Source organism: Lichenostomus cassidix, chromosome 10 (assembly GCF_008360975.1).
Source record: "Lichenostomus cassidix isolate B80296 chromosome 10, HeHo_3.0, whole genome shotgun sequence".
NCBI classification, from domain to species: Eukaryota; Metazoa; Chordata; class Aves; order Passeriformes; family Meliphagidae; genus Lichenostomus; species Lichenostomus cassidix.
In genome coordinates, this window is record NC_139491.1 from 18,507,425 (window position 1) to 18,533,752 (window position 26,328).

The window sequence follows — 26,328 nt, forward strand, 5'->3', positions numbered from 1 at the left end:
CATCCAAGCCTGGCTATTCTCGGTGTCGCTTCCAGGCCTTCTCCCGCACGGGAATATTTCGGGATGGCCGGTTTTGTGGCGCTGGGGACACGGGGGTGGCACTGCCGGCATCCATCCGCGGGTCCCCTGTCCGCACCGGGGGGAATTTGGCAGCAGAAGGCGAAACCTTTCCCTGCCTCCTTCCCAGCCTGGAGCAGGATTTGGCACAGAATTCCCGCTGGCGCCGGCGGCGTGCGGCAGCTTGCGGGGCGGGAGGGTTCCAGAGCCGCGAGTGTGAATTTTGGCAGCCCCCGCCCCGCCGTGGGATGGGAAAAGAGAGGAGTTCAGCTCCCAGAGGGAATTTCTGGGTGCTGCGCGCGGACACCGAGCTGTTCCCATTCCCCTGGCGTCCCAAAGCTCCAAAATCCCCGAAATGAAACGCCGGGAATTCGGGCTGGGAGGAGCTGAGCCCCCTGGAATGGATCAAAGCGGGGTGCAGGCAGCGATAATTCCAGTTTGGCTGCCCCCAAATTCCCTTTTATTTGCCGAGCAGCCGGCTGAGAGCGTGGGATTGAGCACCGCGGGGACAACCCGGGTGACAGGGACACACCCGGGCAGTGTCCCCCTCTCCATCCCACCGCCGGCCCCTTTCCCAGGACAAAACACAGAGCCTTTTGCCGAATTCCCGGGGAAAAGCAGCAAAATCCAAGCCCCGCGGGCTGTGTTTTATTCCGGGACGCGCTTCCACCGCCGCCGGCTGCTTCCTTAAATAAAATGAGCCAAGGAGCCAAAAGCCGGGTGCGAACTCTTGGCGCTCGGGGCTTTATTGTGGCCTCGGGACTGCCGCAGGGACAGCCGCGATGTCACCGCCCTCGCCCCGCTGCGGCCGCATTGTTCCCGGGGTTATTTTGGGATCTGCGCTCTCCCGGGAGCGGGGACGGGCAGGAAGGTCAGGAATTGCAGCGCGGGAAGGTCAGGAAGCTTTTCCGCACTTCCTCCCGCACAGGCGGGGCAGGAACAAAAGCGCCTCGAACAAAAGCCACCAGAAGGATTGATTTTTTTTCCCAGCCTCGTTTTTGGGGTTATTCCAGCTCCAGGAGGAGGGTTTGCCATGCAGGACCATCCTGAGCCCCATGGAGCTGGTGGGACACCCCACAGCAGCAGCAGCATCCCTCCAGGAATCTTTTCCCTCTGGGATTTGGATGCAGAGCCATCCCGGAAGGATCCTCCAGGATTGGGATACCCCTGGATTCACCGGAGCCAGAATTCCAGGGACGCAGAGCTGCTGCTGCATCCCGGCAGAGGGAGGATGGATCCATATTTGGCTCCATCCAGGGAACCCCTGAGCCTGGATCGGGAGCCTAAACCCCACCATGCTCCCGGCTCGCTCCCGGCTGCCATCACCCCTTGTCCCATCGGGTTTCCCAGCCGGGAATGTGACAGGGATCTGTTTGTAGGATTATTTGCTGCCTCGTGGGTGTTTCCCCGCTGTTCCCGAGGATCTTGGGATTTCAGCCGCCTCGGTCTGTGTCCCGATGTTTTCCTGCCATCCAGGCTGGGACACGGAGCGATCCCGAGTGGGATCTGGGGATCCAAGAGTGATCCAAGCTGGAAAAGGGAGGACAGAGCAGGGCGAGGGATCCGAGTGGGAAATGGAGAGGTTTAGGGGAAACGAGGCGGCCGGGATAAAGTGGGAAGTTAAACACGCGGTGATCCCACGTGGGCCTGTTCCTCCTCCCCACAGCCACACACGAGGATGCTTTTCCCCTTTCAGCTGTGGATTTCCACTCCCAGATCCCCCCGGGGTGCTCCTGGCTGGAGCGCACATCCCATAGGGCGGGATACCCCAAAATATCAGCCTGGAAACCTTTAAATATGGCCATGAATGAGTGAAAAGAGAATCCGTTTAATAACAAAAAGCCGAGGTAGAATCATTTCTGCTCCGCATCAGAGCCGCTCCTGGCTCTCTCCATCCTCTGGATCCATCCCCAAATTCCTCAGGGATTCCTGGGGGATGACAACCCCGAGCCAGGTCATCGCTGCCTCTCTCATCCCAGGGAAAACCCTCCAGGCAGAGCTGCTTTCTCAAGGTCTGTTTGCAACACGAAACTTTCTCGTTTTCAACATCGTGTTACAAAAATGAGTTTCCCCCGCTCCCTCCCGGCCCCAAATTGAGTCACGGGGGGTTCCTGGGCAGCATTTCACCGCTGCAGTTTTCCCGGGCTGTGGAACCTCGCGGGGAAAGGATCCACCTGCAGGGAAGAGCCCTGAAATGAAATGAAATCCCTGCAGGGAAGAGGAGAAATTGGCGGAAAATACATCACAACCACCGTCCTTCCCATGGGCTGGGCAGGATGGATCCACACAGGGATTCGGGGTGTGGTTTTGGGGTAAGGAAGCAAAGCAGGAGCTCCGTGCCCTTTTCTCATTTCACTCAGGAGCTCCGTGCCCTTTTCCCGTGTGGATTCCACATAGGAACTCCATGTCCTTTTCCCATTTCACGCCGCTGTGCTCCATCCCAGGGATGTGGCGCTGTCCCCTCGTTGTCCCCTCCAAACCTGTCCCCCTCCAGCCCCATCCCGGCCATCCCAAAGATCCCCTAAGGATGAGCTGCTCCACCCAAACCCCTTCCCTCCCCGAGTCCCAGCGGCATTCCCAGCCTGGAATTCCTGCCCGGGCCCAGGGAGCGGGATGGCATTCACAGGCGGAGGAGTGGCGGTGGTGTCACCCGCTCGCTCCCGAGGTGACACCGCCAGGAAAGCCCCGCGGGTGGAGATGGAAAGCGACACTCACGGTGTCGCCTCCCCGCGAGACGAAACTGCTCCGCAGGGACCCTCCCCGTGGCCGGGGTGGGTGGCGCTGGGGACAAAGGCACGCGGGAGAGGTGACGCTGTTATCCCGAAACCGCCGGGACACTCGGTCCCGCGGGGGTGGCGACGCGCCGCCTCCATCCACGCGCTTTTGTCACCCTCCCCGGGCTGGGGACGAGGTGTCGCTGCTGGTGACACCTCCGAGCGCTTCCTGCCTCCCCCCACTTCCCGTCAGAGCCCCCCAGGTGCGGCGGTTTCTGTCCCCAGGCGAGGTGACACAACTGCTGCGTTTCCTTCATGCCCCGGGGGTGGCGGGAAGTTCGGTGACATGTCAGGGTGGGGGACACGGGGTGACAAGGGCAGGACCCCGGGGGGGATGCGTGGGACCCCTGAGTCACTGAGGGGTGCTGGGGTGTCCCCTCACTTCGGGAAGGTGCCGGGATGGGGTGCAGAGGGGACACAGGGGCTGTGACATTGGGGGTGGGGACAGTGGCTCAGCTTGGGGCCGTGTGTCCCTCTGTGTCCCTCTGTGTCCCTCTGTGTCCCTCTGTGTCCCTCTGTGTCCCTCAGTGTCCCATCGTGTCCCTCTGTGTCCCGTGGCCCTGACGCCGTGTCCGTGGCCGGAGGGGAGGCAGCAGGTGCCACCCAGGACGGTGACAGTCGCAAAGGAGGGGTGGCACTGTGTCCCCAAGGTGTGGGGCTGCACACGCAGCCAGTGGGGTTTTCATGCTGGGACAAGCGATGCGGCCTGGGACAGGAGGGGACAGCCCCAGTGCCTTTGGAAGGGACAGGGACCGTGGGGCAGGAGGGGACAAGGACCGTGGGACAGCCCCTGGCAGGGGACAGGCTCCCCGCTCCGGAGAGGGAGGGGACAAGGCGCTGCTGTCCCCGCGCGGTGGCACTGACGGACTCCGCGCGCCCCCCGGTGCCTGTCGCCGATGTCGCACCCGCCGCCAGCCCTGCTCGGCATTCCCTGCTCGGCATTCCCTGCTCGGCATTCCCTGCTCGGCATTCCCTGCTCATCCCTGTCCCGGGGACACCCCAAAGGGACTCCCCCCGTGTCCCCTCCCCATTGTCCCCCCGCCCGTCATCGCTGACCGCTGCCAATGCGTGTCGTTGTGCCTGGGGACAAGGGACCTTGTCAGCCACCCCCCTGGGGGCTGCAGCTTTGTCCCCGCCTGGGGACACCCCAAAAGCCTTGGGGTGTTTGGGGTTAGGGACAGAGCCCAGGAATGCCGCCCGGCACGTGGGACACCCAGCGGTGTCACGGCGTCCCCAAGGCCATCCCCTCGCGGGGGTGACCCTGGCCGGGAGCCCCCAAGGCTGCGCCCTGCCCCGCGGGGTTGGTTATCATTTTGGGCAGATAACGCCGTTCCCCAAGGCCACCGTGTCACCTGTCCCCGGGCCGGGAGGGGGCCGTGCCGTGCCGCGCCACCCCCGGGGGCTGTCCCTGCATCTCCCCGAGCCGGGATAAGAGCGAGGCCACCCGTCCGTCCCTGCCGGCCGCGCTGTCCCATGCTCGCCCGCGCCGCCGCCAAGCCCGCAGCCCTGCGGGGATGTCCCCGCGGGCTCGCCGGGGCTGCCAGCGCTGTCCCCGCGGCTCCGCGTCCCTTCAACCAGGTGCCGGGCGAGTGGCGAGCGGGGTGGCTGAACCTGTACCGCTTCTGGCGGGAGGGAGGGCTGAGCAACCTGCACCTCATCATGGCCCGCAAGTTCCGCCAGTTCGGGCCCATCTATAGGTGAGGTGGCCGCTGTCCCCTCCCGCTGTCCCCTCCCGCTGTCCCCTCCCGCTGTCCTCTCGCAGTGTCCTCTCGCCGTATCCCCTCCCCGGTCCCCTCCCGCTGTCCCCTCGCGCTGTCACCTCCCCGCCCCCCAGCCCAGCGTTGTTCCCAGGCCGGGATGGGGAGGGGGCGCGGGTTGGGGGCTGAGCTGCTGGAGGAGCCTGGCCAGGTTGGGGACACCGTGCGGGGCGAGAGGGGAGGGGACAGGGACCGCGGGGCAGGAGGGGACAGCCCCAGTGCCCTGAGAAGGGACAAGGACCCTGGGGTCAAGAGGGGACAGGGACTGCGGAGTAGTAGGGGACAGATGCTGTGCCCTGGGAAGGGACAGGGCTGTGGGGCAGGAGGGGACAAGGACCATGGGTCAGGAAGGGACAGGTCCTGTGCTTTGGGAGGGGACAGAGACTGTGGGACAGGAGGGGACAAAGACCGTGGGTCAGGACGGGACAGGGACTGCAGGGTGGGAAGGGACAGACCCGGTGCCCTCGGAGGGGACAGGAGGGGACAGGAACCTCTGGGAGGGGACAAGTACTGGGGGAGCAGGAGGGGACAGGGACCATGGGGCAGAAGGGGACAGGGACTGTGGGTCAGGAGGGGACAGATGCTGTGCCCTGGGAAGGGACAAGGATTGTCGGGCAGGAGGGGACACCCCCTGCTCCCCGATCCCCCTCCCCTCCGCATCCCCAGGACAGGCCATCCCGAGGGCACATTGAGCTGCTGGATTTTGGGGTGACCGTGGCTCCCTGGTGGGGTGGTGGATTTTGGGGTGACCGTGGCTCCCCGCAGGGAGAAGCTGGGCGTGTACGAGAGCGTCAACATCATCAGCCCGGGCGACGCGGCCACGCTGTTCCAGGCCGAGGGGACACTGCCCGAGCGCTTCAGCGTCCCGCCCTGGGTGGCCTACCGTGACTTCCGCAACAAACCCTACGGCGTGCTGCTCAAGTGAGCGCCGGGACCCCAAATCCTGCGGGGACAGGGTGACGGGTGACACCGGCCGGTGACATGGCTGTCCCCGCGCAGGACGGGCGAGGCGTGGCGCTCGGAGCGGCTGCTGCTCAACAAGGAGGTGCTGTCGCCGGAGGTGGTGGCTTCCTTCGTGCCGCTGCTCAGCCAGGTGGGCGAGGACTTTGTGCGCCGGGCGAGGGCACAGGCGACACAGAGCGGGAGGGACTGCTGGACGGCCGACTTCAGCCACGAGCTCTTCCGCTTCGCCCTCGAGTGTGAGTGTGCAAAACGGCCCCAAACCAGCCCTGAAACGGCTCCAAAATAACCCCACAAACAGCCCCAAAACACCCCAAAACCCAGCCCCAAACAGCCCCCCAAATAGCCCCACAAACAGCCCCAAACAACCCCAAACAGCCTCCAAACAGCTCTAAAATTACCCCACAAACAGACTCAAAACAGACCCAAAATAGCTCCAAAGCAGCCCCAATATAGACCCAAACCAGCTCCAAAATAACCCCACAAAGAGCCCAAAACCAGCCCCCAAAACAGCCCCAAAACACCCCTAAAGCAGCCCCACAAACAGTCCCAAAGCAGCTCCAAAACGGCCTCACAAACAGCCCCAAAACAGCTCCAAATATTTGTGGTTGGGGGGTGAGTCCCAAAACACCCGAGCCCCAAAATTAAACAGCCCCCAAAATAGCCCCAAAACAGCCTCAAAATAGCCTCAAAATAGCCCCAAAACAGCCCCAAAACATCCCCAAAGCAAACTCAAAAACATCTTCCAAAACATCCCCGAACCAACCCCAAAACATCCCCAAAATGGTTCCGAAAACCAGTCCCCAAATCACCCAAAAACAGTCCCCAAACACCCCACAAACAGCCCCCAAATAACCCCCAAAACAGCCCCAAACAGCCCCAAACAGCTCCAGAACTCCCCAGCTCCATCCCCAGGGATTAGCCAGGTTCTCCCCAGAGCTGGAGGGTGAGCAGTGATGTCCCCTGTCCGGGTGGGATGTCCCCTGTCCCGGTGGGATGTCCCCATCCCAAACGAGCCCACAACACCCCGACACTCCATAAAACACCCTTTTATCATTTCCTGGTCACCAGTTGGTGACAAAACAACCCCTCCAAGCTGACAGGAGGCCAAGCCAGCTCTCCACAGCCTTGGCAAGGCTGGAGGTGCCCTGGGGGACACTGAGTGTCACTGTCCCCCAGCCATGTGCCACGTGCTGTATGGGGATCACCTGGGGCAGGTTTGTGTGGACATGGCATGGCTGGAACTGGCCTTGGGGACAGGGACACATCCCCTGCTGGTCACCTGGGAGTGCCTGGGGCTGACAGAGTCATGTCCCCTGATGGTCACCATCCCCCAGCCATGTGCCACGTGCTCTATGGGGATCATCTGGGGATAGTTTCTGTGGCCATGGCAAGGCTGCAGGTGCCCTTGGGGACACTGAGTGTCACCATCCCCCAGCCATGAGCCACGTTCTGTAAGGGCATCACCTGAGGCAGGTCTTTGTGGCCATGGCAAGGCTGGAGGTGGCCATGGCATGGCTGGAGGTGGCCTTGGGGACAGGGCCACATCCCCTGATGGTCACCTGGGAGTGCGTGGGGCTGTCCCCTGGTGGTCACCGTTCCCCAGCCATGTGCCATGTGCTGAACTGGGATCACCCAGGGCAGGTTTCTGTGCCCATGGCAAGGCTGTGTCTGTGGGGACACTGAGTGTCACCGTCCCCCAGCGGTGTGCTACGCGCTCTATGGGGATCACCTGGGGCAGGTTTCTGTGGCCGTGGCAAGGCTGCAGGTGGCCATGGCACGGCTAGAACTGTCCCTGGGGACAAGGCCATGTCCCCTGAGTGTCCCTGTCCCCCAGCCGTGTGCCACGTGCTGTACGGTGAGCGGCTGGGGCTGCTGCAGGACTTTGTGGAGCCCGAGGCGCAGCGCTTCATCGAGGCAGTGACGCGCATGTTCCACACCACGGCGCCCATGCTGTACCTGCCGCCCGCGCTGCTGCGCCGCCTCAACACCCGCACCTGGCGCGACCACGTGCACGCCTGGGACGCCATCTTCGGCCAGGGTGAGTGCCGTCCCTCCTCTGTCACCTCCCCGGGACACGCGGCGGTGCTTCTTTCTGCCTAAAAATGAAACTCAAGATCGCTTTAGTCAAGGCAGTAGCATAAAAGTGGATTTTTCTCAGAGATCCACAGGCAGCTCTGGAAGAATACCCACAAAAGTTCACCCCATAGGTTGATACATCCCATACAGTTGGATAGATTTGAGGAAATTTGCAGGATTGATGAAGATTAGCCATCTTCGGCCAGGGTGAGTGTCGTCCCTCCTCCTGTCACCTCCCCGTGACACCCAGCATTGCTTCTTTCAGCCTAGAAACAAAACTCAAGATCGCTTTAGTCAAGGCGGTAGCATAAAAGTGGATTTTTCTCGGAGCTCCACGGCCAGTTCTGGAAGAATATCCACAGAAGTTCACCCCATAGGTTGATACATCCCATACAGTTGGATAGGTTTGGGGAAATTAGCAGGATTGATAAAGATTAGCCATCTTCGGCCAGGGTGAGTGTCGTCCCTCCTCCTGTCACCTTCCTGTGCCACCCAGGGGCGCCACTGTTGCCTTTTTCAGCCTAGAAACAAAACTCAAGATCGCTTTAGTCAAGGCATTAACATAAAAGTGGATTTTTCTCAGAGATCCACAGGCAGTTCTGGAAGAATATCCACAGAAGTTCACCCCATAGGTTGATACATCCCATATGGTTGGATAGGTTTGAGGGAATTTTTTACAGAAAGAGTGATAAATTGTTGGAATGGTCTACCTGGGGAGGTGGTGGAATCACCATCGCTGGATGTGTTTTAAAAGAGATTGGATGTGTTGGATGTGGCACTCGGTGCTGTGGTTTGGTTTGGTTTAGTTTAGCTGAGGTGTTGGGGCATTGGTTGGACTTGATGGTCTTGAGGGTGATTCTGTGTGAAATCAGCAGAATTGATCAAAAGCACCAATTTGGAGGACGAGCAGTGATGCAATTCCCCCTAGGTCAAGCCTCTTCTCTGGAGCTCTCTGCTGTTTATAAAATGTGATTCGGAGACCTTGGTTCCCAGGAGGAACTGAGATAGGACAGAGGCCTTGTGCTTCCCCAGGCCTGGAGCTCTGGAATGGGTTCGGGCTTTCCAGCTGGGGAAAAGGGTAGGGAAAGTACTGGGAAGGTTACAAATATAGAAAAGAGAAAAGGCAGGAAGGGTTTCCACCTCTGCATCTCGAGAGAAACCCCGGGACAACCCACAGCTGAGCAGGGCAGGGAGAAGATCCTGGCTGGTGCTGAGTGGGGCAGGGAGAAGGTCCTGGTTGGTGGGGTTTGGGGGGGGGTTGGTTGGTGTGTGGGGGGGTTGGTTGGTGGGTGGGGGGGGGCTGGTTGGTGGGAGTTTGGGCAGGGAGAAGGTCCTGGTTGGTGCTAGGTCAGGCAGGGAGAAGGTCCTGGTTGGTGGGAGTTTGGGCAGGGAGAAGGTCCTGGTTGGTGCTAGGTCAGACAGGGAGAAGGTCCTGGTTGGTGACGATCCAGGCAGGGTGGTTGGGCAGGTCCTGGTTGGTGAGAGTGGGGCGGGGCGTTTGGGCAAGGAGAAGGTCCTGGTTGGTGCTGACAACCCGCAACAACAGCCATGTTCTGATGTCCTTCCCCCTCATCCCCCGCTCTGTCCCCGGCTGTCCCCCGGTGTCCCCTCAGCGGACAAGTGCATCCAGAACGTGTACCGCGACCTGCGGCTGCGGCGCAAGAGCACCGAGGAGTACATGGGCATCCTGTGCAACCTGATCCTGCGCGACAGGCTGGCCCTGGACGACATCCGCGCCAGCGTCACCGAGATGATGGCGGGGGGCGTGGACACGGTACGGGCAGCAGGGGAAAGGTCCTGGCTGGTGCTGAGTGGGGCAGGGGGCAGGTCCTGGTTGGTGCTGAGTTGAGAGGGTGGCTGGACCAGGACAAGGTCCTGGATGGTGCTGGGTGAGGCAGGGAGAAGGTCCTGGCTGGTGGAAGTGGGGCAGGGAGAAGGTCCTGGCTGGTGCTGAGTAGGGCAGGGAGAAGGTCCTGGCTGGTGTTGATCCAGGCAGGGTGGTTGGCAGGTCCTGGCTGGTGCTAAGTCAGACCTGGGGAAGGTCCTGGCTGGTGCTGAGCCGGGCAGGGTGGTTGGACAGGGGGAAGGTCCTGATCGCTTTTGATCCAGGCAGGAAGAAGGTCCTAGTTGGTACTTGGTCAAACAGGGAGAAGGTCCTGGCTGGTGCTGAACTGGGCAGGGACAAGGTCCCGGTTGGTGCTGAGTGGGGCAGGAAGGTTGGGCAGGGAGAAGGTCCTGGCTGGTGCTAAGTCAGACAGGGAGCAGGTCCTGGCAGCAGGGACACGTCCTGGAAGCAGGGACAGGTCCTGGCAGCGCTGTCCCTGTCCCCAGACGTCGATGACCCTGCAGTGGGCCATGTTCGAGCTGGCGCGGGCCCCGGGCGTGCAGGAGCAGCTGCGGGCTGAGGTCCTGGCAGCTAAGAGGGACACGGGCGGCGACCGCGCCAAGATGCTCAAATCCATCCCGCTGCTCAAGGCCGCCATCAAGGAGACCCTCAGGTGAGCAGGGAGGAGACCCTCAGGTGAGGAGGAGACTCTCCCTGAATTGTCCCGGGCTGCCCCCTGGGCTGGGCTAGGCTGTCCCCAAGGCCGGGTAGGGCTGTCCCCTGGGCCGGGCTGTCCCCAAGGTGAGGTGTGCCCTGTCGCGCAGGCTGCACCCGGTGGCAGTGACCCTGCAGAGGTACACCACGCACGAGGTCATCCTCCAGGACTACCGCATCCCCCCCAAGGTGAGCCCCCGGTCAGAATCATGAGGCAGACACGGCTAAAGGGGTAAAAGGGTTTTACTTTGGTGTTTTAATAATTTTAAATAATTTTAGTAGGATTTTAGGAGCACAGCTCTTAAAGGTGGAACACGCCGAGATGCACACATGAATAACGTGTATACAGTTTTATGGACCTTGCAAATTAGCGTGTTGTTTAAAGATTCCCCTATAAGAACCTTAATAAATGAAGTAATGCTCCCTGTCTTAAGGAGCCCCCCTAAATGAGGCAATTCTGTAAACTGAGCCCAGCTTACAAAACAAGTTCCAGAGAGAAGGTTTCAACCAAGGTTAAAACCTCGAGTTTTGAGATAGCACCGAGCCCTCTGGCCTCTTACTGTGAATGTTTGGTGTTTGTGCCTTGCAGAGCTTTGAGTCAGAACATCAGACTGCAGAAATTAGAAGTGTGTAGGCTGGGGGTGCAGAGAATGCATAAAGGGTACAGAATATATACAAATGTATAAAAGGGTATATAAAAAGAGAAGGCAGAAAGCCGTGGGGCTCAGCGGTGGGGCTCAGCCGTGGGGCTCAGCGATGGGGCTCAGCGGTGGAGCTCAGCCGTGGGGCTCAGCGGTGGGGCTCAGCCGTGGGGCTCAGCCATGGGGCTCAGCGGTGGGGCTCAGCCCCCTTGGTCCCTGCCCGCCCCACGGCGCGCTCCCGCCCGCAGACGCTGGTGCAGGTGGGGCTGTACGCCATGGGCAGAGACGCCGCGGTGTTCCCGAAGGCAGAGCAGTTCCGGCCGCAGCGCTGGCTCCAGGCCGGCCCCAAGCACTTCCAGGGGCTCAGCTTCGGCTTCGGGCCGCGCCAGTGCCTGGGGCGCCGCATCGCCGAGCTGGAGATGCAGCTCTTCCTCATGCACGTGAGTGGGACAGCGGGGACAGCGCGGGGTGGCGCGGGGGTGTTTGTTCCCGTGGGATAGTGGGATGGGGCGGGTTGGAAATTCCTTAAAGATCACCTCGTTCCGACCCCCCTGCCGTGGGTAGGGGAAGCTTCCCCACACCCCAGCCAGCCCCATCCTGCCTTCCCTCACTGCAGATCCTGGAGAACTTCAAGATCGAGACCATGAGAGCGGTGGAGATCGGCACCAAGTTCGACCTCATCCTCATCCCGGACCAACCCATCTACCTGACCCTGCGGCCCCTGGAGTGCCAGCCGTGAGGAGCACCGTGTTCCCGCTCTGGGGACATTCCCCAGTCCTGGCGGTTTGGGCTCCTTCCAGCTCCGGACGGGGTTTGGGGACGGCAGGGACACTCTCAGGGCCGCAGCCTTGGCGTCCCTGCCTTGCCTCAAGGCCGCGCTTACGCCACGGGGGAGATAAATCGGAGCCTCCCCGGGGAGCGCGGGGTGCGAGGGAGGGTCTCGGGATCCCACCGGGACCGCGGCCGTGCTCCCCCGACCCCCTGGAATGTCCCGCTTCGCCTGTGCTTCCCTGTGCCGCTGATCCGTGGAAAACCCCTCTGTGCCAGCCCCGCGTGTCCGTGTCTCTGCGGGCTCAGGGCAGCGCGGGCAGGGCGCGGGGTCGCCTCCGGGGGGGCACGGAAATGGCTGGGAGCTTCTGGGGGGACAGGGAAAGGTTTTGGGGAGGGGTGGATGCAGCCGTCCCCTCTCCGGGGGGCACCGGGGTGGGCAGGGGGGATTTGGGGTTGTTGTCCTCACCGGGGCGAGGGGGAAGCCGCGCTCCCGCTCCAGCAGGCGCGTCCCCAGCTCCTGCTTCTCCCGGCCCCACCTCCTGGCCGCCTCCTGCAGCTGCGACAGACCCCAAAACCTGCCGGCTGGCCCCAAAACAGGGCGCCGGAGGTGCCCGAACCCCCAGACCCCAGCGCGGAGCGGGTGGTGCCCACCTGCCTCTCCAGCACCCTCCCGCGGGCTTGGGCTTCCTCCAGCCTGGCCAGCAGCGACAGCTTCTCGGTGCCACCCAGCGCACCCTGCGGGCACGGAACGGGCCGGGATGGGCGCAGCGGGGCTGGATCACCCCCGGCCCTGTCCCCTGTGCCAGCCCCGTGTCCCCTCCCCGGTCTCACCAGTGGCACCTGCGGGGCATCGGTGCCAGCGGCCCGGGGGGGTCTGGCCAGCTCCTCCCGCAGCCGCCGGTTCTCGGCCAGCAGCGCCGCCAGCGCGTCCCCGCCGAGCGCGTCACCTGTGGGGCGGCGTGGGGGTACAGCGGGACAGGTCCTGTGCCACCTCCGGGACAGCGGGACGTGTCCTGTGCCACCCCAGGGACAGCAGGACGTGTCCTGTGCCACCCCCGGGGCAGCAGGACGTGTCCTGTGCCACTCCCGTGGGGGGAAAGCGGTGACAAGCGAGGTCCAGGGATTGGAACTGGGGGGCTCGGGAATGAAGGATCCCCCGCCCTGGATCATCCCAGGGAGCCCGCAGCAGGGTTGGGGACATCCCCGAGGGTCCCTGTCCCCTCCTGCACCCACCCGCGGCTCTCTCCGTGCTCCTGCCCGGCTTGTCCCGCAGCAGCCGCTCCATGGCCTCGATCACCTGCGGAGAGGGCACGGCTGTCCCCATGTCCCCAGCACGGTGCCAGGCTGTGTGGCCACCTCGTGGAGGGGTGGAACGGGCCATGAGGGCTCCGTGTGCCCCCAAATCAGGGCCTGTCACATCAACCTCGTGCCCCCAAATCCATCCCTGTAATCCCAACCCTGTGTCCTCAAATCCATCCCTGTCACCCCAACCCCTTAGCCCCAAATCCATCCCTGTCACCCCAACCCCTTAGCCCCAAATCTGTCCCTGTCACCCCAAGCCTGAGTCCCCAATTCCATCCCTGTCTCCCCAACCCCTGCCCCCAAATCCGTCCCTGTCACCCCAACCCTGTAGCCCCAAATCCATTCTTGTCACCCAAACCTTGTGTCCCCAAACCCATCCCTGTCTCCCCAGCTCCGTGTGCCCAAATCCGTCCCTGTCACCCCAAGCCCGTGTCCCCGCTCGCCTTCTCCTGCTGTCTCAGAGCCTGCCCAAGCCCCCTGGCCTTGGCCACCCTGTCCTGGCACCGCCTCAGTGTCACCTCCTGCCGCCGGTGGCGCCGCTGGAGCAGCACCAGCTCCTTCTCCAGGTCGTTTTTCTGTGGGAAACACCGGGAAAGGAACCCCAGGAATTCTGAGAGCCTGGCAGTGTGACCTGGGGGCTCTGGGGCACCTAGGGGGTCCCTGCCTGCTGTCCCCCCACTTTTCCTGCCCCACATCCATACCCGGATCAGCTCGTTCTGCAGCCGCTGAACTCGGTCCTTCAGCTCCCTCAGCTCTGCTGCACCGGCCAGCAGCTGTGCCCCGAGAGTGGCTGCAGGGATGGAGGGGTGATGGATGATGGATGGATGATGGATGGATGATGGATGATGGATGGATGATGGATGATGGATGGATGATGGATGATGGATGGATGATGGATGGATGATGGATGATGGATGGATGATGGATGATGGATGATGGATGGATGATGGATGATGGATGGATGATGGATGGATGATGGATGGATGATGGATGATGGATGGATGATGGATGATGGATGGATGATGGATGGATGATGGATGATGGATGATGGATGATGGATGATGGATGGATGATGGATGGATGATGGATGGATGATGGATGGATGATGGATGATGGATGATGGATGATGGATGGATGATGGATGGATGATGGATGGATGATGGGTGATGGATGGATGGATGGATGATGGATGATGGATGGATGATGGATGATGGATGGATGATGGATGGATGGATGGATGATGGATGATGGATGATGGATGATGGATGGATGGATGGATGGATGGATGATGGATGATGGATGGATGATGATGGATGGATGATGGATGATGGATGGATGATGGATGGATGATGGATGATGGATGATGGATGGATGGATGGATGGATGATGGATGATGGATGATGGATGGATGATGGATGGATGATGGATGGATGATGGATGATGGATGATGGATGATGGATGATGGGTGGATGATGGATGATGGATGATGGATGATGGATAATGGATGATGGATGGATGATGGATGGATGATGGATGGATGGATGATGGATAATGGATGATGGATGGATGATGGATGGATGATGGATGGATGATGGATGGATGATGGATGATGGATGATGGATGATGGATGATGGATGGATGGATGATGGATGATGGATGATGGATGATGGATGATGGATGGATGATGGATGATGGATGATGGATGATGGATGGATGATGGATGATGGATGATGGATGGATGATGGATGATGGATGATGGATGATGGATGATGGATGGATGGATGATGGATGATGGATGATGGATGATGGATGATGGATGATGGATGGATGATGGATGATGGGTAATGGATGATGGATGATGGATGATGGATGGATGATGGATGATGGATGGATGATGGATGGATGGATGCTGTCACCCCGCTAGAGGTGGCAGTGCCTGGTTTCCCCATCCCCAGCACGCACCCAGCCTGTCCAGCAGCTCATCACGGCTCATGCCATCCAGGTCGGTGTCACAGAGCTGTCCCTGCTCACGGAGCTGGCCCAGGCCATGCCGCAGCTGCCTGTTCTCCACCTCCAGGCTGGTGACACGGCGGCGCAGGGACAGCAGGTCCTCTGCCATCCTCTGCAGTGCCAGGCGGTAGGTGCCAATGTCCTGCAGCCCAGAGCAGAGATTGCCACCCTGGGACAGGGAGGGACAGAGCCTGGTTCACCCAGAGAGACAGGGATGTGCCCCTCGACTCCAAGGGATTGGCTTGGGATGGTGGTCAGACACACCACAGAGGAGATTAGGAATGTCCAGATTGTCCCCTCTTCTTGTCACCATCCAACCTCTTCCCATCCATCATCCATCCATGGATCCATCCATCATCCATCCATGGATCCATCCATCATCCATCCATCATCCATCATCCATCCATCATCCATCATCCATCCATCATCCATCATCCATCATCCATCCATCATCCATCCATCATCCATCATCCATCATCCATCATCCATCATCCATCCATCCATCCATCATCCATCCATCATCCATCATCCATCCATCATCCATCCATCATCCATCATCCATCCATCATCCATCCATCATCCATCCATCATCCATCATCCATCCATCATCCATCATCCATCATCCATCCATCATCCATCATCCATCATCCATCCATCCTTTCCCTGAGTGGCTGGGGCACACCTTGGCAGGTGATTCCAGGGTGGAATAATTCCTTGAGGAATTCTCAGGCTGATCTGAATCCCTCTGGGTGGGAATGATCCTGGCAGTACAGGATCTTGGCCTGATTGAGCCACATGCCTCAGGAATGGCCTTGGGAATGGCCTTGGCCAGTGGCTGTGGTGGGGGTTCAGGGAGAGCGGTGACAGCTCCAGGGGACCTTGGGGACAGGGATGTGGGGGCAGAAAATGTGGGGGAAAAATGTGGGAAAAGTGTGGGGGAAGATGGAGGGAAAATGTGGGAAAAATGTGAAGGAAATGGGGGGTAAATGGAAAGAAAATACAGGGAAATGGGAGGAAATGGGGGGGAAATGGAGGTGTTAACATTGGGTTAAAATGCTAGTTAAACATAGGCTTTAGGAACAGGGTAGGTAGCACTGCATGTACAGGGCTCAGCGACATGATCACGAAGATTGCTTAGAGAATGGGGATTGTTTTAGTGAAATCATGCGGATTAGCACCTGTGAAATAAATCAGAAATACTATGGGAGATAAGGGGGCTTAAAGTCATGCTTGGGGGGAAACAATGGAACAATGATAAGTTGATGATTAACATATGATTACATATGATTACATCACTGTTCTGTAAGGAAAGGTATAAAATTGTACTTGTTTCAAACCTATGGCGAAGCCAGATTTGGGTAGATGTTACACCCCGGCTTCCCGAGCTCGAATAAAGGCACCTGCATATAATCATTCCGTGATTATGTGTTTTCCACGCTAACATTTTGGCGACCCAGATGGGACCCTGTGAGCGCTGCTGAGGACCCCGCGACCTGATCACGCTCCAGCCGGCACCGAGGGATTCTCGGGGAGCCCATCGCGCCGCGACCCTCCGCCGCTCACAACGTCCCCTGGAGAAGGTAAGGTGCCTTTTAATGGTGGTTTGGTTGCCTGCCAGTAAGACGCAGCGAAAGCTACGCTTGGTTGGGCTAAGGAATTCCTAGTGGTATGCCCGGGCGCCGTCCGTAAGACAATTGCGAAAGCATTGCAGGGTCGGCAAGTGGAAATGGAGAAGCTTAAAGGGATTGTGGGTGGCTATGCTCCCATATCTCGTAATTCTCCTTTGGGGTGCTTGTTAGCACATTGGAAGCAAGGTAATTTTGGCCAAGGATTGCGTAAGGATACGCTAATCGAGTATTGTGATTCTCGGTGGCCAACATATATTTTGCAGGCTGGAAGGAGGTGGCCTGAAAATGGTTCTTTTCAATCTGACCTGATTTCTCATTTGTTGTTGTTTTGTAAGCATGAGGTAAAATTAGATGAAGTTCTGTATGTTGATTTATTTTTCTGTTTGCAAGAAAACCCTGAGTGGCTGTTGGAGGGTGGTTTGGTTACTGTGGTGGTTTGCAATGATAAATGTCTGGCTTGCGTTGAAGGGAACTATTGTTTGGAGCGCTCGGCATTGAATGAGAGTTTACATCGGAAAGATATATTGGAAAGTGATTTACTAGTGGTTCCTACAGGGTCTGACTCTACACCGCCTACACCTTCTCGGGGGTGCCCACCTTTCCCACCTACACCTCCCTGGGGATGTCCCCCTCTGCCATCCGTGCCCTCTTCACCTGCTTGTGGCAGCCCCTTTTTACCCTTGCCCGTGGATGGCCGCGTTTTGGTTCCGGTACAGGGGTGTGGGGGAGGGGGTGCTGGGGGACTGGACAGCGGTGAGGGTGGTGGTGGTGGACCCATAGCCCATTGGACCCGTTCCAGGACAGGAAAGAGTCTGCCAAGACTTGGTAAGCAAAAGAAAATTGTAATTTCAAGACAAGGGGTGGGGGGTGGATGGACTGGTATATGTTAGGAGGTTTGGTTATATGGAAACAGTCAGCTGGAACTTATAGAGAAAAACCCTGATAAAGTTGCCAGGGTAGTGAAAATGATTATGAAAACTCAGAGAGATGGTACTTAGAGTTACAGAAAAAAAAGAAAAAAAAAAAAAAAGGAAAAAGGAAAAATAAAAAAAGGGAAAAATGAACAAACAAAAAACCGAGAAAAAGGTTACAGGAATTGGAAGGGGAAAAGTTAAGAAATCTGGACAAATTACTTGAAATATCTTGGAAAGTTTATAACAATAGAAGAGCCACAAGCCAGCAGCGGCAATTCTTGGCAGTCATACAGAGTATGGCAAGCAGTTTGGAAGGGGTTGGGGGGAGGAGGCCATTAGCTTTTGACGAATGTGCCATTTGTCATTGGAAATACAGGTATCCCAACCGGTTTCACTGGAATGATCAGCTCCAAGAGGTTGCCAAGGGTGCTGTGACCCAGCAAGCGCTGGTGACTTCAACGTTAGGAGAAGAGCGGTGGGATTTTTTAATCAACAGGGGGGGCACATATTCAGTTTTAAATGATCTAGAAGGACAGATAAATCTACCACAATAGTTGGGCCACAGAGAAGGAGGAAAATGGCCATTTCCGCAACCCTCGACCTGTGTTTTGGAAACGAAGTATTGACTCAAGAATTTTTATATGTCGCATGTTTTACTGGCAAAATTGGAAGCAGTGGTAACTTTTGAGAATGGTGAGTTATTAATGAAAATTCTGGAGTGAAAAAAAAAAAAAAAAAAAAAAAGAAAAAAAGAAAAAAAGAGAAAAAGAAAAAGGAGAGGAAAAAAGGAGAAAAAAAAAATCTTAATGATAAAAGAGAAACCAGCCTCTGCAATCTCAGAGGAGGTGGAGAATGCCGTAATTCCCTCAGTATGGGAGACGGACATACCTGGAAAATCTAAGTTGGCACAGCCAGTACATGTAGAGTTAAAAGAGGAAGGAAAAACCATGCAGGTAAAACAATACCGGAGGCATGGTATAGCAAAGACTGCTGATAAATTCCTAAAATATTAAATTCTGGCAGAGTGCAAATTAGAGTATAATATCCCAATATTCCCAGTAAAAGAAACCCAATGGAGATTACAAGCTAGTACAGGATCTAAGGGCAATAAATGAAATAACCAAAGACATTTATCCAGTAATTGCTAACCCTGATGCATTGTTAACATTCGTAAAAGAGTTTTATGAGTGGTTTACCATAATTGACTTAAAAGATGCCTTTCTGCATACCCCTTGACAAAAAGTAGGAAGCTGTTCGCTTTTGAATGAGAAAATCCAGAGAATGCAAGGAAGACCCAGCACATGTGGACTCGGCTTCCCATGGGGTACAAGAACTCCCCCACCTTATTTGGAAACCAACTGGCAAAGGACCTGGAGATCTGGACCAAAGAGGGGCAAGTACCAAAAAAATCAATACCTCCTGCTACAGTAGGTTGATGATATGCTGATAGCAACAGAAGAAAAGGAAACCTGCATAAAGGTAACAATTGAGATTTTAAACTCACTGGGCATGGGAGCATACCAAGTGTCCAGGGAAAAGGCACAAATTGCACAACAGACTGTAATTTACCTGGGATGTGAAATCTCACAAGGGCAGAGAAAATTAAGTACTAACCATGTCTAAGCTATTTGTGCTATTCCAGAGCCCCAGAATCTCCATGAGCTGCGAGTCCTCCTCGGCATAGCAGAATGGTGCCGCCTGCGGATCATGCACTTTGGGCTAATTGCCAAACCCCTGTATGAAGCTCAGAGGACGCAGCCGTTCAGCTGGGGCGAAGCACAGAGAGAAGCTTTCCTGAAACTGAAAGAAGCACTGACGACTGCCCCGGCGCTCGGTTTGCTGATCTGTCTAAAGACTTTCAGCTGTTCGTGCATGAAAGGCAATGCTTGGCACTGGAGGTCCTGACCCAACAATTGGGGAGCTGGAAAAGGCCGATGACAGACAATGGGCCATCAGGGACCCACCGTGTGACTCATGGACTTATCTCATCCCACTGTGAGATGCTCTGCCCAGGAGGGAGGAGCCAGGTGTTCCCACCTGGATATAACCTGGCCTTGGAACTGCCTGAGCTAGCCCTGTCTACTGGGTTCCCAGAGGACCAGAGCTATCACTGGACCTTCAGCTGGAGACCAGACCTTCACAGGATCACTGCTTGATCTGAACTACTTCAGTTGGACTACTACCACCACCCCAACAAGGTGTCAGGTTGTATCTGAATTTGTCAGTGCTTTTCCTTGTATTATTTCACTTATTTTTACTTTCAATCTTGATTTGTGATCTCCCACTGGTTTGTTTTCAAAGCAATACAGCTACTTCTCCAAATAGCTTGACAACATAAGTGCCGGATGGCCTGCATGTCTGCAGGCAGTTGCAGCCACTGTGTTATTGATACAGGGGGCCAGGAAGTGCACGATGGGAAAACACACAGATGTCTATGTGCCACACATGGTGACCACTGTCGTAGTGCAAAAGGGGGGCCACTGGCCAACCCCAAGCAGGATGATAAAATTCCTGGCAATCCTAACCGAGCACGATGATGTCACACTAAAAACAACTAACCTTTTGAATCCAGCTCTGTTTCTAGGCACCACACCTAAGGAAGGCCCACTGGAACATGACTGTGTGGAAGTAATAGAGTACACCTACTCAGCGAGAGAAGACCTGAAAGATGTTCTGCTGGAACAACCAGAGTGGGAATTCTTCACGGATGGAAGCAGCTTCGTGGAGAATAGAACCAGATACGCTGGATATGTGGTAACAACAATCAGCACAGTAGTAGAGACCAAAGCATTATCACCAAACACATCTGCCCAGAGAGCAGAATTGATTGCCTTAACCAGAGCACTAGAATTGAGTGAAGGAAAGAAGGTAAATATTTGGACTGATTCAAAATATGCATTTGGAACATGGGGCACTATGGGAAGAAAGAGGGTTGCTGCCCTCTCAAGGGGCATATATTAAACATCAAGATGCAATTCTGCAGTTGATAAAAGCAGTACAAAAACCTGAGCAAGTGGCAATTATGCACTGTAAAGCACACCAATCAGGAAGCTCCAAAATCTGTGAGGGAAATCGGAAGGTGGACTGGACAGCCTGAGAGGTTGCTTGAGATGTGCAAATAGCAATGGCATTGATACCTATGAAGCTAAAGGTGTCTCAATTCAATTTACCTTCAGAACCAAAATATTCAACAGAAGACGAGAAACTGGGACATTTGCTGAATGCATAAAAGAATTCAGAGGGTGGTATGTTACTGCACAAGGACAGATAGTCCTACCCCCCTTGATAATGAGAGAAATTCTGCAAATTAAACATAATGAATGTCATTGGGGTGCAGAAGCATTGGCGAAATGGCTAAAACAAAATGTAGTCTTGGTACGAATGTTAACAATGGCCAAATCAATAGTGTCAAAATGTGAAATTTGCCTGAGGAACCACCCAGTGGCTAGACGGCAGGCACGGCTAGGAAAAATTCAGGTAAGTATAGAACCAGGAGATTATTGGCAGGTAGATTTTGTAGAGTTACCAAGAATTCGAGGGTACAAATACCTGCTGGTGGGGGTTGACACATTTTCAAGATGGCCAGAAGCCCTTCCCTGTCGCACCAACCAAGCCAAAGAGACAGTGAAGTGGCTGCTACATGAAATCATTCCCAGATTTGGAGTACTGTTACGGGTATCTTCAGATAGAGGACCACACTTCATAGCTACAGTGGTAAAGGAAGTGAGCATGCTACTGGGAATAGCTTGGGACCTCCACACACCATGGGAACCACAATCTAGTGGACAAGTAGAGAGGATGAACCAAACACTAAAGGGCAAATCAGTAAAATATGTCAGGAGGCCAAGTTACAGTGGCCACAAGCCCTACCAAGAGCACTTTTAAGGACTGGGGTAAAGCCTAGGAGTGGAATGTCAGTCAGTCCCTTTGAAATAGTATATGGGAAACCATTCAAATCTCCTGAACGAAACCCGAATATACATCTTGCAGGAAAACAGGAAATATATAATCATGTTCTATCTCTCGGGAAAACCTTAGCACAGCTTTGGAGCGCGCTCGTGTGGAATAGGCCACTGGCTCACGAGAATCCAGTCCATGATATTCTCCCTGGAGATGAAGAACCTTTAAAGGAGAGGTGGCGTGGATGGAGTGGACCCCATCAGGTGCTGCTGACCACTTTCACAGCAGTCAAGGTGGCTGGAGCGGATCCTTGGATACACTACACATGAGTGAAGAAGATCCATCCGAGACTGTGGGCTACACAACCCCGGGACTGATGAAATTGCAGATAAGATGGGTTTAACTGTTTAAAATGATCTTAGTACCTGTGCCGATGCTCATTTTATGGATATTAATTGGGAGTGATATTGCTTGAGGATATGGAATGCAGGATAATCAACTAACCACTCTTCATTCTAGAATGAAGAGAGAGGTACAGGCAAAAACACAAGTGATAAAAGTTTCCAATGAAATTTGGGCTGAGAATGCGATGATTGGGTTAGTTAAAGATTATGCCAAAATGCAAAACATCAGTAGAATAACTGCCTGTCTGCCAATACCAAAGGCAGCAGGAGACCCAGTAAACTGGGAAATTATCACATCAAAATTACCTGAAATTCTGGACAATAAAATAATTGTATGTAAACAAGTACCCGAGTCCAGGCAGAAAGTTAAAGTAACTTGGAATATAACAGGTTGTGGTTGGATGCAGTACTTGACCAAAAGGACTATCTTTTAAGTAATGAGAAAGTGGGACAAAATCTAGAGTGGTGGGTTGAAGATCAAACCTTGCCAAATGGCAATGCTTCTTGCCACACTATCAAAAGGTCACAGAAAATGTCACAAAGACCACCCTGATATGGAAATGTGAAGCAAAGGATAGAAAGGATAGGATGTAACCCTGGGACAGTGCATGGTCCCTGAGTATACTTCAAAATTTAAATATATGGCAAACACTCCTTGGTGCCTAAAATGGACAGGCCCTGAAGATGGCACTGATCCAGCAGTAATAAACACTGCCACCAGCAGCAGAGTGCAGGCAGATGAGGTAAGTTGGTGGGCATGTAATAAAACCTATGATTGCATGTCTGATGATGTAGAGATGAAACAAGTACCATCACTGGCGGCTGCTATGCGAATTGATTGTGCCTGTAAAAGAATCAAACATAAACAGGGTAATGTAAATTATAGAATAAAAATAGGATGTAGTAGAAGCACAATCAAGAGCCCAGGACAATTTGTTTGGGGAACGAGTGATGGTATCTGGACAACCCACCTGCCTGTAGATGGAAAAGTAAAAGAATTTACTCTGGGCCTCCCTACTTTATGTCCAAACTGGAAAAGTCCCCATTCAATGGGAAAACGTGAACTTTTGCAAATAAGAAAAAGGCGAGAGGTTTCAGATAATGAAAATCAGGATGAAACTTGGCAAGAGCCCTCTGGTGGAGTAGAATCTGGGTGGACTCTAGAATCTCTGTTTGGCCCTATAGCAAACTACCGAAACAGAGAAATGATGTACAGACTTACAGGTCAGGTAGAGAGGTTAGCAAGAATTACTCGGGAAGGATTCAAAGAACTAAACATGCAATTACAAACTGCTACCAAAATGACTTTACAAAATCAATTGGCTTTAGATATGCTACTCCTGAAAGAACATGGAGTGTGTGGGTTTCTAAGGGGACAAGTTGATCATTGTTGCATCCATATCCCAAATGTAACTGCAGATGTAGAACATGACAAATAGAGTACGGAGCACAGGATGAACAAAAGGATTTGACTACAAGTTGGTTAGATAAAATCTTCAAGGGGTAGGGTTGGAATGTGAGTTCATGGATTAAATCTATTATTGAAAATTTAATAATCTAATTAGTTATGTTCTTAGTACTTTGGGTAATCTACAGCATACTGAAAAGAAAGATACGGAGAAAGACATCCTGGAACCGACAGATAATGAGGGCACTGACACGGAACAAGGATCCACGTCCATCACCTGCGGATTCTCCGGTCCACAACAACATCTATAACAACGCTCATAACAACCCTGGATTCGAAGACGAGCATCCACTATAAAGGACTATATCAAGTGAAAGCATTCACACCTATAAAGTGAAAATGCTTTCAAAGGGGGGAATGTTAACATTGGGTTAAAATGCTAGTTAAACATAGGCTTTAGGAACAGGGTAGGTAGCACTGCATGTACAGGGCTCAGCGACATGATCACGAAGATTGCTTAGAGAATGGGGATTGTTTTAGTGAAATCATGCGGATTAGCACCTGTGAAATAAATCCGAAATACTATGGGAGATAAGGGGGCTTAAAGTCATGCTTGGGGGGAAACAATGGAACAATGATAAGTTGATGATTAACATATGATTACATCACTGTTCTGTAAGGAAAGGTATAAAATTGTACTTGTTTCAAACCTATGGCGAAGCCAGATTTGGGTAGATGTTACACCCTGGCTTCCCGAGCTCGAATAAAGGCACCTGCATATAATCATTCCGTGATTATGTGTTTTCCACGCTAACAGAGGGAAAATTGTGAGGGAAAAAGGGGGTGAAATGGGGGGAAAATGTGGGAGAAAATGGAGGAAAAATGCAGGAAACTGTGAGTGAAATGGGGTGAAAATGGCGGGAAAATGTGAGCAAAATGGGGGGGAAATGGGGGAAAACTTGGGGGAAAATGTGGTGGAAAAATGCAGCAAAATCCTTCCTCCACGTCCATCCAGAGCTGGGGAAATCCAGGATTCCCTTCATTCCCGGGAGAATTCCCCAGCCCAAGGGTTGTCCCCTTGGTGGCTTTGGTGACACCGCTGTCCACCCCGTGTCCCCAGTGCCCCCCACTCACCGGCTCCGGGGGGTCTGCAGGGATCTCCTGGTGCCTGCAGAGGGGACAGAGGGGGACACTGGGTGACACCGGGAAAACCTTGGAAAAGGAATTCTCCATAGGAGCCCGGAGCATTTTGGGATGTGGGGGGAAGGGCTGTGGGATTGGGGTGCGGGAAGGGTGGGAATGTGGGGATGCTAATGGGATTGGGGTGTAGGTAATGTGGGAATGTGGGGATATTAATGGGGTTGGGGTGTGGGAAGAGTGGGAATGTGGGGATGGTGGTGGGATTGGGGTATGGGAAAAGTAGGAATCTGGGGATTCTAATGGGATTGGGATGCTGGAAATGCAGGAATCTGGAGGGGATAAGGGGAAGATTGGTTGGGATGGGGAAGCTGCCGGGAAAAGCACGGGAAGAAGGGAGGAGGAAAGCACTCCAAAGAGGAGCTGAACCCACAGGTGACCCCATACCTGTGCTCTCCATGTGGGAATGGCTGAATTCCCGGCAGGATGCAGCCCATGGCATCCAGGGCTGGCAGGGACACAGCATCATGGTGCAGCTGGCAGGGGACACCGGGATGAGGGTCGGGATGGGATGAGGGTGAGGATGAGCATTAGGATCAGGAGCAGCTCCTTCATCCCATCCATCCTCACTGCTGGGAGTGGCTTCCAGGCTTTTCCCTGGAGCAGAACACCTTTCCCAGGAGGCTTTGGGATCCTTTGGGATCCAGCCTGGCCCCAAATCCTCTGGCATGGCTGGGGCTGGGATGGGGATGTTTCTCCCGGGAATGGGGACGATGAGAAATCCCGGGTTTGGAATTATGGGATCATTTTGGTTGGAAAACCCCCAAGAGCCTGGAGTCCATCCTGTGTCCAAGCCGTGTCCCCAGGTGTCACCTCCACACGCAGGACATGGATGTGCTTCCAAGAGCAGCATTCCACAGCCATCCCCATTCCCATTCCCCATCCCGGGCTGTCCCGTTCCCATCCCCATTCCCATTCCCAATCCCATTCCCAATCCCAATCCCAATCCCAATCCCAATCCCAATCCCAATCCCAATCCCATCCCCATTCCCATTCCCATTCCCAGGGAATTCCCTGGCCCCTTCCAGGGGACTCACGGCCATTCCAGCGCGCTGGAGCAGCAGGAAAAGCTGCTTTTCCCGGGTTTTTTTTTGCTGGAAAAGGGGTTTGGGAGGGGCGGAGCTGCCGGGAGTTGTTGCCACAACAAAACTTCCCCTTGGCAACTCCTGCCGGGAGGAGCTCCGAGACCAAATCCCGACCGGATCGGCACCAGGAATTCCAGGAAATCCCAAAATCCACACCGGGAATTCCTGGGACACCCGGGGGATCCCAAAATCCGCACTGGAATTTCCAGGAAATCCTGAAATCCACACCGGGAATTCCAGGAAATCCCGAAATCCACATTGGAGAATTCCAGGAACCCCCAGGTGATCACAAAATCCGCACCGGGAATTCCAGAGGCACCCAGGTGATCCCAAAATCCACATCGGGGAATTCCAGGAAATCCCAAAATTCACACAGATGAATTCCAGGGGCACCCAGGGGATCCCAAAACCCACGCTGGGAATTCCAGGAACACCCAGGTGATCCCAAAATCCATGCGGGGGAATTCCAGGTGTGCACAGGGGATCCCAAAATCCACAAGGGGAGTTCCAGGGACACCTGGAGAATCCCAAAATCCACAGCAGGGAATTTCAGGGGACCCCAAAATCCGTACTGGGGACTTGCAGGGGATCCCAAAATCCAGACAGGTGAATTCCAGAGGCACCCAGGTGATCCCAAAATCCACACCAGGGAATTACAAGGGATCCCAAAATCCATACCAGGAATTCCAGGAAATCCCAAAATCCACACAGATGAATTCCAGGGGATCCCAGGGGATCCCAAAACCCACACTGGGGAATTCCAGGTGATCCCAAAATCCACACCAGGGCATTACAAATTATCCCAAAATCATCCATATGGGGTGGAATGGGGCAGGTTGGAAATTCCGAGGAATTCCCAAAATCCACCTGGGTGAATTCCAGGAAATCCCAAAATCCACACT

The 26,328-nt window shown here is 55.0% G+C and overlaps 2 protein-coding genes across 2 annotated transcripts; one reads left to right on the forward strand and one right to left on the reverse strand.

The window, feature by feature from the left end:
- Positions 1 to 4,237: 4,237 nt before the first annotated feature.
- CYP11A1 (cytochrome P450 family 11 subfamily A member 1) lies at positions 4,238 to 11,853 on the forward strand. Its single transcript, XM_085071043.1, has 9 exons — positions 4,238 to 4,528; positions 5,354 to 5,509; positions 5,588 to 5,787; positions 7,386 to 7,589; positions 9,241 to 9,401; positions 9,959 to 10,125; positions 10,277 to 10,355; positions 11,056 to 11,247; positions 11,424 to 11,853. Exons 1-9 carry the CDS (start codon positions 4,305 to 4,307, stop codon positions 11,544 to 11,546), a joined length of 1,506 nt encoding a protein of 501 aa, XP_084927169.1. The 5' UTR covers positions 4,238 to 4,304; the 3' UTR covers positions 11,547 to 11,853.
- Positions 11,805 to 25,238, reverse strand: CCDC33 (coiled-coil domain containing 33). Its single transcript, XM_085071044.1, has 9 exons — positions 24,729 to 25,238; positions 24,279 to 24,356; positions 13,582 to 13,670; positions 13,324 to 13,455; positions 12,812 to 12,875; positions 12,410 to 12,525; positions 12,230 to 12,313; positions 12,045 to 12,134; positions 11,805 to 11,943 (listed from the first exon to the last, which is right to left on the reverse strand). Exons 1-9 carry the CDS (start codon positions 25,222 to 25,224, stop codon positions 11,881 to 11,883), a joined length of 1,212 nt encoding a protein of 403 aa, XP_084927170.1. The 5' UTR covers positions 25,225 to 25,238; the 3' UTR covers positions 11,805 to 11,880.
- Between the last annotated feature and the right edge of the window lie 1,090 nt (positions 25,239 to 26,328).

What these genes read in the sequence shown, in the direction of transcription:
- CYP11A1 (XM_085071043.1), top strand. Translation starts at nt 4,305, where the DNA reads ATGCTCGCCCGCGCCGCCGCCAAGCCCGCAGCCCTGCGGGGATGTCCC. An exon ending in CCCTACGGCGTGCTGCTCAA is followed by an intron (nt 5,510 to 5,587) that starts GTGAGCGCCGGG and finishes GTCCCCGCGCAG; the next exon opens with GACGGGCGAGGCGTGGCGCT. An exon ending in GGACGCCATCTTCGGCCAGG is followed by an intron (nt 7,590 to 9,240) that starts GTGAGTGCCGTC and finishes GTGTCCCCTCAG; the next exon opens with CGGACAAGTGCATCCAGAAC.
- CCDC33 (XM_085071044.1), bottom strand. Translation starts at nt 25,224, where the DNA reads ATGGGGAATGGGAATGGGGATGGCTGTGGAATGCTGCTCTTGGAAGCA. An exon ending in TTCCCACATGGAGAGCACAG is followed by an intron (nt 24,357 to 24,728) that starts GTATGGGGTCAC and finishes TCCTTTTCCAAG; the next exon opens with GTTTTCCCGGTGTCACCCAG. An exon ending in GCGGCTTCCCCCTCGCCCCG is followed by an intron (nt 11,944 to 12,044) that starts GTGAGGACAACA and finishes CTGTCCCCCCAG; the next exon opens with AAGCTCCCAGCCATTTCCGT.